The sequence below is a fragment of the Arachis hypogaea genome, chromosome 12 (genome assembly GCF_003086295.3).
Source record: "Arachis hypogaea cultivar Tifrunner chromosome 12, arahy.Tifrunner.gnm2.J5K5, whole genome shotgun sequence".
NCBI classification, from domain to species: domain Eukaryota; kingdom Viridiplantae; phylum Streptophyta; class Magnoliopsida; order Fabales; family Fabaceae; genus Arachis; species Arachis hypogaea.
This window is the reverse complement of record NC_092047.1, coordinates 113353013-113364993: the sequence shown is the minus strand read 5'-3', so window position 1 is coordinate 113364993 and position 11981 is coordinate 113353013. Positions and strand designations below refer to the sequence as shown.

At 33.9% G+C, this 11981-nt stretch overlaps 2 protein-coding genes across 2 annotated transcripts; one reads left to right on the top strand and one right to left on the bottom strand.

Annotated features, from left to right (window-relative positions):
- Positions 1-1927: 1927 nt before the first annotated feature.
- LOC112730599 (uncharacterized) lies at positions 1928-6707 on the top strand. The gene is made up of 6 exons (XM_025780668.2): positions 1928-2113; positions 2255-2359; positions 2965-3001; positions 4478-4590; positions 5803-6009; positions 6205-6707. The coding sequence occupies exons 1-6, from the start codon at positions 1928-1930 to the stop codon at positions 6316-6318; spliced, it is 762 nt and encodes a 253-aa protein (XP_025636453.1). The 3' UTR covers positions 6319-6707.
- Positions 6708-6838: 131 nt separating this feature from the next.
- Positions 6839-11660, bottom strand: LOC112728381 (uncharacterized). Its single transcript, XM_025778475.2, has 3 exons — positions 9376-11660; positions 8736-8888; positions 6839-8561 (listed from the first exon to the last, which is right to left on the bottom strand). The coding sequence occupies exons 1-3, from the start codon at positions 10303-10305 to the stop codon at positions 8427-8429; spliced, it is 1218 nt and encodes a 405-aa protein (XP_025634260.1). The 5' UTR covers positions 10306-11660; the 3' UTR covers positions 6839-8426.
- Positions 11661-11981: the final 321 nt, after the last annotated feature.

Genomic DNA, 11981 nt, shown 5'->3' with positions numbered 1-11981 from the left:
CTTATACATATTAAGACTCTTACTACTCTTCATTTCTTAATCTCTTATACTAATTGTCAAAAATTCCTTAAATTTAATATAACATTTTTATATATTTTCCATTCTCATTCATTTATTTTTTTCATTATTTACAAACAAAAAAATCGCAAGAAAAGACAAAGTGTAGCCATTAATGCAAATTGAAAAATGAAAAAAAATACAGTTTTGTATAACTCTAATATAAATAACTTATGTCTTTTTTAAAAATAAATAAATTCAAAATCTATTTATAATATGTTCTCTAAAATATTTTTAATATAATATTTATTAAAATATACTATATAGTATAAATAATTTACCTCTCCGCACATTGTGCGAGTCTCACTTTAGTTTAGAAATGAATGCGTCAATCAAAGTACTTTTTATTCATTATTTGTGACTAACAATACTTTTACGATAAAAGAGAACAGTGTCATGGCATTTTTTTATTCAGTTGAAAAGAAAAACTCAATGCGAATAGAACTTACAACTTTTTATTAATATTTTTAGTTATTAATTTAATTTTTTTAGTTTAACAATTTAATAATATATTTTTAGTACATATTTTTAAATATTATTAATTAATTATTAATAAAAAATATTAAATTATACTAGTAGTCTAGTATTTTTTTTAATTGAATAGAAAAATATTTATAATAATTTTATTTAATTTTCTACCAAAAATTAAAGAATAGAGGGAGAGATGAGTGAAACAATATAATTATTTACACGGGTTAACTATTAATTTAGTATCTGAAAGATTCAGTCGCAGGCAAAAAAGCTTTTGAAAAAAGTTATCAACAAATTAAAATAGTTTGTGAATGATTTGAAAATACGAACAAAAAGAACTAATAAATATTATAATTTTTGTAAGTAACAAAAAAATTTTTATATTTAGTAAACGGTTTATCTATTATATCTAAATTTTTGTGGCAACATTTGAATAAATATTTAAAAGATACACAAAAAATCGAAGTAAAATTTGATCTTTAGATTTTTCTTTTTATTTTTCAAACAAACAAATGAGGTCATTCACAATAATTTTTTTTAAAAAAAATTACTTGACAAAAAATTATCAAATATTTAAGAATAAAAAGATTTTATTTTTCTAATAATGTTTGTAAAAATTTATATCAAAATTTGATATCTAAAGTCATTTTTAAAAATATATATTTAATATCTAATTTTATTTTTGTCGTATTTTAAAATTTTTCAAAAACTTATTTGTAATATTTTTTGGGGTTCGTTTGTCCGCAGTGCGAACTTTTAGATACCATTTTAATAATTATTCTTATTTAGACTATATTGATATTAAAATTTAGCATAAAATATATTTTATTAAATGAAAATTTTCATTTATTATTAAAAGATTTATCAGATTTACGTAAAATATATTTACCACTTATTATTAATAAATTTTTTAATTTTTTGTATAGATCATAGTAGAAAAAAGAATTCTTCCCTCACATTAATTAATTACTATAAAATAATTTAAAATATACAAAAAATAACGAATGAATCTCATTATTATAATTAGGGAACGGTAATAATATGACACTTCTTATTAATATCACTTTTCTATTTTGTTATTGTAGGTTATTTTTTAGGTATCATTTTAGATATTTATAGTAATTAAATTAATTTAAAATTAAAATTTATATTAAATATAATATTTAAAATAAGGTTGGTATTAAAGAAAAAAAATCGTATTATTTTAAAGAAAGACTAATTAATTATTATTATTTGTATAATTTATTAAATAAAATAATTAAAGAACGGTGGAGGAGTATTCTATAACCTCAATTATAAGAGGTTGAAAGAGCGAGGCAAGGCATATGCCAGGTGTTGCGACGCCATTGGACTTAGACATTAGGTATTGGCATTCGACGAGGGACATCGATGGGGCCATATGACGACGAACCTTGTCGAGTGCATTAACTCAGTGTTGAAGGGTGCCGGTAATCTACCTGTGTTGGCACTAGTCCGAGCAACATATTATCGGTTAAATGAATTTTTTATGCGGAAGAGTGCTGAGACTCACGAACGCAAGCGTGCTGGATTTACTTATTTCGTATTCGCACAACTGCGGATAGAGGTAAGTATGCAATAGGTTGGAAATATAGTTGTGCACCGTTTTGACAGATGGAATGAGGTATTTGAGGTGCGCGAAATGACTAGCGGAAAGGTGTTAGTCGTTGATATTGCGCGACGGACGTGTGACTGTGGGCACTTTCAGGTAGAACGAATACCATGTCGCCATGTTATTGCTTGCTGTGCTAACCAGCGAATCGATTGCCAGCTCTATGTGCATGACGTGTACAAGATGACAGAGGTTCGTAAGGTATATAAATTCGAGTTTACACTGTTAGGTGATGCCGAGACATGGCCTGCATATGGAGGACCCACATTGGTCGCTAATCCCGCCTTGAGGCGAACGTTGAAAGGTCGCCCAAAATTAACCAGATACTTGAATGAAATGGACTCACACGACATGCATGGTCCTCGAATATGCTGTCTCTGTGGTGCTCAGGATCATAGTTGAAATCGATGTCCTCAACATGCTGAACCGAGTTCAACTGTCTATTTTTACCTTTTCTCATAAAGATTTCTCATGATAGCATGATACGGAATATTTTCTTTTTTAATGAAAACATTTATTTCTTTTACCATACAACAAATATTTCTAACCTTTTCATACCTTGTAAAATGCTGCAAACCTATGGTTTATTTTGTCTTTGTCTTAAAGTGTAACATTTATTAGCTGAGCTTTTCTTAGAATTGCACTTGATTTGGGAATTCTCATTAATTTTCTTGTTTCAGTTTTTGGGAATTTTCGTTCTTGCTTTTTGCAGACTTAATAAAGAATTTAAATATTTTATTCGAGTTTTTATTTGCTATTTTGCGTTTTTCTATTTCAACCAAATGTATTTATAATGATGACTGTAGGTAACAGATACTCCAGGCCTGCTGAAGAGACAAGATGGTAATTAATATTTCCTTTATTTTTGCCAATTTCTAAGTAGTATAATTTTATCTTATTTTCTAAAATGTTATCTGCTAGACTTCCAAAAGAATTTATGATACTAGGACGCTGGTACAAGTATCTAGAATGAACAAGTACGGAAAAGAAATAGATTATTGGAAGATTTTTAAGTGTATCATCATATCGGTGTATCATTGATTTTTAATCATTGATCTTAATTATATATATTATATATATTTTTTATAATTAAGATCAACAGTTAAAAATCACTGAAACACCGGTATGACGGCACATTTAAAAGTTTTCCTAGATTATTTTGTAAAAATTAAGGATATGAGTACAATTGGGTATGGCAAGTTATCCTGCAACTGTAGATCATTTTTGTCTCCATTGGGTAGAGACATGAAACCATGGTGCTCATGGCTTATAAAAGAAAAAGAGAAAGCTGCCACCATATAAAACCTCACTCCAATTAAAATGTATTGACTGGATTGTAGTCGAGCAAAATGAAACAATTAAGATACCATATTAAGAGAGTGTGAGTCAGAGAAAGAACAGAAATAAAGGCAGAAAATAATGCCTGAAGGTACCCTGCCAGGCCAACTTATCATAAAAGGCGGGTCGGGCATAGAATTTGAGCCCGAAAGACAGCTCGCTTAAACCACACTACCTAATCCGCTGGCTTTGGTAGCGTAGGCCGGCCAACCACCACTTTTTTGTGACCTTTTTTTTTCTACAAAAGTTATACACTTAAAACTAAAAAAAAAAAAAAGATTAATGAAACAATGAAACATTTTTTGGTATATTGCTAACTTATTATATAATAATAAAATATTTTTTCAAAATATTTTTTCATTTAAAAAAAATGTTAGTGCTTAAATCTTTTGAAAACTGTTTTTTTAATATTATTTTTAAAAAAAATTTTGGTAGGCTACTTGCCAGTTCGCCAAAAAAGGGATGGATCGGCATATTTGGCCCAGATTTTTTTGCCGGGCGGGATAGGGGGGCAGGGTGGGCCAGCCTGCTTGCCAACCCTCCCCGTCACTATCCAATTTCAAATTCTAGTTAGTCCTCTTTAGTTTGGTAGGTTTCATGATTTTCAATGCCTTCTCTGCTCTGCATCTCTGCAGATCATTGTTTAGGAGTTATGGTGTGCATTTTGCTGCTTTTGTTTCTGGTGTGTCCTGGACGTTCTACCTTAATTCTTCAGGCTTGGTATGTTCAAAAGTTTTCGGGTTTTCCCTATTAATCATTTCACCTGATTATGGTTAGAGATTGTATAATCTTTTTTAATTAAAAAATCCTGAAATGTATGTATGTTTCATGGTGTTTCCTTATCTGGTATACAAAGGCATTGGCATCCAGTACTGTAATAATTAGTTGATTTGTCATTGTTTCTCGTTGTTCTAATGTGGTTTTAAATGACTTAGGTCCTTCAATTTATGATTTATATGCTTTTATTTTCCTGGTTTTTAGAGGACAGGAATAATTTAGAGAAGTTGACTCTTGCTGTCCTTTCACATCTTCCAACAGCAGTTTTATATGTTCATGACCTTTCTGGGGAGTGTGGCACTTCACCATCTGATCAGGTGTGCTTTTTATGACAATTGAGTTGATAAAATAACTAAATTAAGGCTTAAACTCAATTTTCAATTACCGGCTATAAATATTATTGAAATATGTACTTTGTATGTAGCTCATCAGGTTCCTTTTAAATTAGATGTATGTGAAAGCCTTTTATTTTGTTTTTAAGATGTTTATTGCTTCTGTATTCATGATCCTTTGAATATTTGTTTCAGATGTACAATTCAAATTTTTACCTTAGATTTTCCATTGTATTTGAAGTATTGTCCATTGTGGCTCTTTTTGGTCTATATTGATATATGATAAGCTACAATTACATGATAAAGATATTACGATTGACCAATTGATGTTCATCCTTCAGATTTTTTTGTCTGTCTGTTAAGCGTTACTTTATTCCAGTCATGCTTTTTATTAATGGTGTTTATGACTTGGTTTGGATCAATTTTGATGTAACAACTAAACTGATTCAGCCAATTAGAATTATTTTCTCAGGATTAGATTGGTTTTTTTAATTAAAAAAACTAAACCAACCTAATGCAATCAAAACTGGTTTAGACTGTCCTGGTTAATTCAATATTTGGGGTTCTTTTTTAATGCAAAATTTGTAAATTAATAATAAAGGATATGAGACTTTTGTGTAATTGAATAGACTAGAAAGAGGACTAAATTTATATTGTTGCGCAGTCATCCTGTAGCTAGAGCTACAAGAAACCTAAGAAAATCACAGGAGATATTATTAAAAGAGATTTAAATATTAATAGTTCAAATATGAATGTGATTCCAGACAGAATACTATGATGTTATTTGATCCCGACTCCACCTTGTTGGAGACGGCTTGCGTCTTGTCTTATTGTAGAATTTGGGTGTTTGAGGAAAAAAGAATTGAAGAAACTTAAAATGGGACTAATTGTAGTGTAAATTTACTTGGGAGTATCCCCAAGACTCCAATCAGTGTGTGTACATATATGCTGAATACATAATTGTGTACATAATCAAGTGCCTTAAATTTATAGAATGACGAACAAGTTGACATTAATAAGTATCCTATGTCCTATCCTATTTCTGTAGCATGTCAACTTTATTTACATCAAAACAACGCTCCTCAAGGCATGCATGTATATTTTATGCATCAAACATGTTACATATGTTTGTAACTCTTACTCCCATGTATATTGACAAAGCATAAGTTGATGATGGTTGGTTACTTGGTTATGCAGTTTTCAATATACAAAGAGATCAAAGAAAGGTTTAGTGGACATTTGTGGCTTGATGTTGTATCCAAATTTGATCTGTTGAAGCCATCACCTGTGGTCTATGCAACAGAAAAGCCATCTCCCACAGAATTTGAGCTGGAGAAGTACCGGAAATCAGGTCCTGATGGAGCTATTCATGTATCTGTCAAAACACAACAGGGACTAAATGAGGTCAGGCAAATCTGTTTCAAGATTTCATATTTTAGCTAGAATATTTCATGGTTCGGGTTATATAAGAATAAAGCCACGGCAGTGTCTAGCAAGTAACATTTTTGTCGATGAAAATGGGTAGGGTTAAGTGTAGATCTTCTTGAATAGGAATTGGCACTAAATTAACTACTAAGATTCATTGCTTTTACTGTGTAGCTGAAGAAAAAAGTGCATGAGCTGCTTTGCCTGCAGATGGCGAAGATAAAACATACAATGGAACAACCAAGAGAAGTGAGAGGTACCACTCAAAGCGTAACAGCAAATTTGTGAAGAAACTCGCAGCTAAAATAGAGGAAGTTGAAGTCTTCATAAAGCCTGTAAATCTTTGTAAAATATGTTAGGCACCATCTATGCCGCACCTCCATACTCGAAAACCAGCAAAAGCTTCATTACAGGCTCCTCTAAGCAATTAAGCACCACAGAATTGATTTAGCGTAGCAACAAGAGCTGAATCTTAAGTGCTTATGTACCTTGGCATCTTTGACATCTTTATTGTTACATTCACATTGGAGATACAATGAAAGCTTGTTTGTTCATCGCCTTTGAACTTTCAATCAATTTGGCCACAGCATGTAATTTTTGTTATCATTTCGTTGTAACGTTGATGAGCTCAAAACTCAAATCTTGTCAGAAATAATGATAAAATTGGTTTGACAAAACACTGATAATTTATTTTCAAATCTTGTTTGTCATGTAGGTGAGAGTAAAGTTTTACTTTTGTCCCATAAATAATTATCACAAGTTTAATTTTGCTTGAAAAGTAGATATATTGTATGGAAGACAGCATATATAAAGGAATGTTTTTCATTTGATGAAAGAATTTACATTCTCCCAAACGTCATGGTTAGCTTCTACATTCTATTTACGAAGAAAAGAGAATGCTTGAGCCAGAAAAATAATAATGCAAAAATGCTGTTGTTCAGTTCATTCTTGTCAAATGCTAATTTAGGCGCAATAATGGTGGTAATTTGATGGACTTGGTTGGTTGCCTTTTGTTCTTTACTGGAAACATAGTCCATAATTTGACCAATCAAGACACTTCAAGAAAAGAGCACCAAGCTGCATGCAGCAAAGTTGGAGGGTCTGCTCCAAGCCAGGAAGATATCCAGATGGTGAAGCTGTATTCTTGGTTTAAACAACCAAGTATTCTTGGAATCAGCTACAGTTTATTTCAGAGGCTTACCGGCTTGAAGCGTGATAGAAGCTTGATAGTTCAGCTTTACTTGAAACATAGTAAAGCAGAACTATCAAAGACAAATTGAAGTCCTCTTCTTTTTTTGCTGAGATGAGTAACCAGTTCCTGCTTTATGTAAAATGCATCACTGTCTCTTCAATAATAAGTTTTAAACTTCACTTTCACCCAACAATGGTAGTGAAGGTGGATTACAGCAAAATCACAATTTACATAAAGTCAAAACAAAAGAAAAAGAATATGGAAATAGCTCAAGAAGTAGGACAATATAGTTTCCCCCTTCATCTTCAGTTGCAAAAGTAAACCAAGACCAATGACTCTGACAATCACACTTTAAGATTAATCCATAATTACCTCCCTGCACTAAGAATCTGCTGTAGTCTCACACCTGCATAGGGAACCTGCTGCTAATTTCTCCATGACAACATGATGAAGGGGGAAACCATATTGTCCTACTTCTTGAGCTATTTCCATATTCTTTTTCTTTTGTTTTGACTTTATGTAAGTTGTGATTTTGCTGTAATCCACCTTCACTACCATTGTTGGGTGAAAGTGAAGTTTGAAACTTATTATTGAAGAGACAGTGATGCATTTTACATAAAGCAGGAACTGGTTACTCATCTCAGCAAAAAAAGAAGAGGACCTCAATTTGTCTTTGATAGTTCTGCTTTACTATGTTTCAAGTAAAGCTGAACTATCAAGCTTCTATCACGCTTCAAGCCGGTAAGCCTCTGAAATAACCTGTAGCTGATTCCAAAAATACTTGGTTGTTTGAACCAAGAATACAGCTTCATCATCTGGATATCTTCCTGGCTTGGAGTAGACCCTCCAACTTTGCTGCATGCAGCTAGGTGCTCTTTTCCTGAAGTGTCTTGATTGCTCAAATTATGGAACGGAATCTCATTGTCCCACTTTCTGAACTCATATTCCCAAGTTAGCAGTAAGCTATCAGGAGCAATAATCATGGGATGGCAATCTGGAAACACTTCCAAGTATGTCTGAAGGAACACGATGGTCAGCCGCGTCTTTCCAGTCCCTGGAGCATGAGAAATGATGCATCCACCCCTGCTGTTCGAGTCACAACTCTTCAATTTAGGAAGCTCCGTGGTTCCTGCCAAGTTTTTCCAAAGGAATTCAAAACCTTCAAGCTGATGAGCATACAGGTTTTGCTTAGAATCTGCTGGAATCAGGTCCCAAACTGTGCCTTCCTTGTTACAGTAACCACCTTCTCGGACACCAAATGGAGCATCATCAAAGCATAAGCCATTAGGCCCATCAGATAGCAGCTTCTTTCTTGATCCTTCTCTTGGATACTCACCACCTGTATTATGTACAACAGAAGCATGCAAACAAGCTCATCCCATAGTTCAAATCAACACAAGGCATCAATTAACAAAATTAAGCATTGATTATTGGATGAAGTGAGTATTATAGTTCAAGAGATAATAGCTCACATCAATCTTGATGTCCTAGTTCATCAATGAAGTCTACTTACAAAGAGTACCGGCATGCCTTTTATGTCTATGACCATCCAATGGCAGAGTATGCAATATATTCCAGTCTCTTCGTCATGGACAAACTTGTGCTTACAATGGGTTGCTGGAGCCTCCGTGTTCTGTTGCGTTTCGACAGTCTCAAGACAGCCAACCTGCAGTTCATAATATAAATTATGATATATATCTTTTAGAACGTCAAAGATCAAAAGAAGCTTATGACCGTAATATGTTTTAATTACAATATAAATGGTTATTTAGTGAATGACCTTCATCAACTTATAAAGGTATCAGACCTAAGGCTATGAGATGAGAAATCAGAGAGAATGAAAATGTGATCAATGAGATTGTGGTCTTAATTGTTTTCTTACACTGCAGTATATGATTGATATATAGACTAACTATCATAACTAATAGTGCCACACCAGCTCTTACTCCTAACACGACTCGTTACTAGTTACATCAACTCTTTGAACATTTAACAACTCACCAGAATTTCAGAAAATTAATCAATCATTGAAAATAATATAATGCGCCTACCACTATTGTTGCACATAAAAACACAGATACAAAATCCAACATTCAATATTATTATAAGTTAGACATTTTATTTAGTGTTTCAGCAAACGAAAGATGACTTACCAAGGAGTCAACTTCACCTAGTCTGGGCAAAGCATCCATTTCTTCCCACAACATATCCCTCTCCTTCTCAGATTCAGTTTTTTCAATTGGCACTTTCTTTGGAACAAAAAATTTTCTCTGAATATTGAGAGCTGATTCCTTTGAGATTGTATCTTGCTTATGAACATTATCTGGATAATGATTAATCCGAAAGCATTCAGCAAGAAGTTCAATCAACGGTGCCTCCTTTGGCCTAGATGGATTTGTTGTCACTCTATGTTGCTCCCTATCTTTGTAACTACTTTCGCAATCCGCCCCGGCCTTATGCTTCCCTTCAGCCTCTCCTTCCTTCTTGTTCTCCCTCTCTTCCTCTGCACTCTCCATTCTTTCATCATTCATCTGCACTCTTTCATCGATCATCGGCGAGTCCCCTTTGTCCTTTGCCACAAAATCAGACACACTTACACGACCCTTCTGTTTTACCGGTTTCTTTTCATCCTTTTCTGAATCATCCTCCTCAGGTGGGGATGGACGCGAACGCTTTTGGGAAGAGGCTTCAATATCAGCACCAACATTTTCTCCTGTTCTTTCCACTCTCTTCCGTGCTCTATTCCCCGCTGGCATTGGTTTCTTTGCCACCTTGTTTCCTTTGTCTTCGTTCTTCTTTGAAGAACAACCCTCCACTGGTTTCTTAGCCACATTCATTGAAGAACAACCCTCCACTGGTTTCTTAGCTACATTCTTTTCCTTATCTTCATTCTTTTCTGAAGAACCCTCCACTGGTTTCATAGCTACATTCTCTTCCTTATCTTCATTCTTTTTTGAAGAACAAACCTCCACCGGTTTCTTGGATACATTCTTTTCCTTATCTTCATTCTTTTCTGAAGAACAACCCTCCATATTGCGTTCTCCAAAGAGAACACTAGCACAATCTGCATCCTTTGGTAGCATTTTCTCTTGCTGATGATTAAACACATTATTCTGGGTTGAGGATGAATTGTTCTTATTCTCACCATTCTTCTTGCGAATTCCAGAGCATTCAGTTTCCACAATCACCTCGTCGCAGCGCAAAACTTTATTGCTATGAGACTCAAAAGTTGGCTCTCTTCTCTTCTCCTTCTTCCTCCTCTTACATCTCCTCTTCTCCTTTTCCTCTTCTTCATCCTCATCATCAAAAGAATTTGAACCACTATCAAAAGAACTTACAACCCGATTTGCTTTCTCTCTTTGGCGCCTTTTACATTAACACAGTAGACAACCAAGCCAGAAACTTCATAGCTTTGCCATTGTCTGTCTTCTGCCACCTACTCTCTCTTTTTTTCTTTCTTTTTTTTTTCCACGTTCCTTCCTCCCTTAGCTGTTCTGCAAATGTATCTTTTATAATAATAATAATAAAAACGTTTTTCTGCGGAAGCTGAAAAGGAGCAGGAAGAAAGAAGAAAAATTAACGAAAAAAAAAAGGCTTCTTTTTGGTTCAGGAAGAAAGAAGAAAAATTAACGAAAAAAAAAAAGGCTTCTTTTTGGTTCAGCATGGTGATCGTTAATGGTGTTGCTAGCAGAAAAAGATGCAAGAAGAAAGAGGGGTCTTTGAATTCGTCACCGATTGGATCAGGATCCCGAAACGTGTTTCCTATTGATGGTGCTGGAACTTCTGCCAACGATCCTATAATCCTTGGTTTGAATGATAGTAGTAGTGATGAAGGCACTGATAACAGTGATGAGGGCCGTGGAAGAAGTTTGGACTGGATTTTGGGCTTTCAAGTGAGTCAGAGGATGAGGGAGAAGGTTCAGTTTCACCATCAACTTCAGCATCAACTTCATATGCTGAAGCTGAACCTTCTCCCTCATCCTCATCCTCTGACTCATTTGAAAGCCCAAAATCCCAGTCCAAACTTCTTCCACGGCCCTCATCACTGTTAGCAGTGCCTTCATCACTACTACTATCACTCAAACCAACGATTATAGGATCCTTGGCAAAAGTTCCAGCATCATCAATAGGAAAAACGTTTGGGGATCCTGATCCAATCGGTCACGGATTCAAAGACCTCTCTTCCTTCTTGCTTCTTGTTCTGCTAGCAACACCATTAACGATCACCATGCTGAACCAAAAAGAAGCAATTTTTCTTCTTTCTTCCTGCTCCTTAGAAAAAAAATATTTTTTTTAATTATAAAAGATACATTTGCAGAAATAGAACAGCTTAGGGAGGAAGGAAGGTGAAAAAAAAAGAAAGAAAAAAAGAGAGGGTAAGTGGCAGAAGACAGGCAATGGCAAAGCTATGAAATTTCTAGCATGATTGTCTACTGTGTGTTAATGGAAAAAGCGCCAAAGAGAGAAAGCAAATCGGGTTGTAATGGGTTTTTCAAATAGGGTAACTTGGTAAGTAAACTTGACTGGCAACACACAGTACTCTTAAAAAGTCTCGGTTTTTAACTTTTTATTTTGTTCCGCGAAATCCAAATCGTACTAATAAAAACGGACTCTATCTTTTCAAATTTTTTTATATTTGATAAGCTTGGCATGTATGAAGTAAAAGTAGTGTTATAATTTTTGGTTTTTTTCGAAAGTGTAGAAGATACACAAATTGGAGGGTGTAATTTTTATACTTTAAATTTTTTAATTTTTTTTA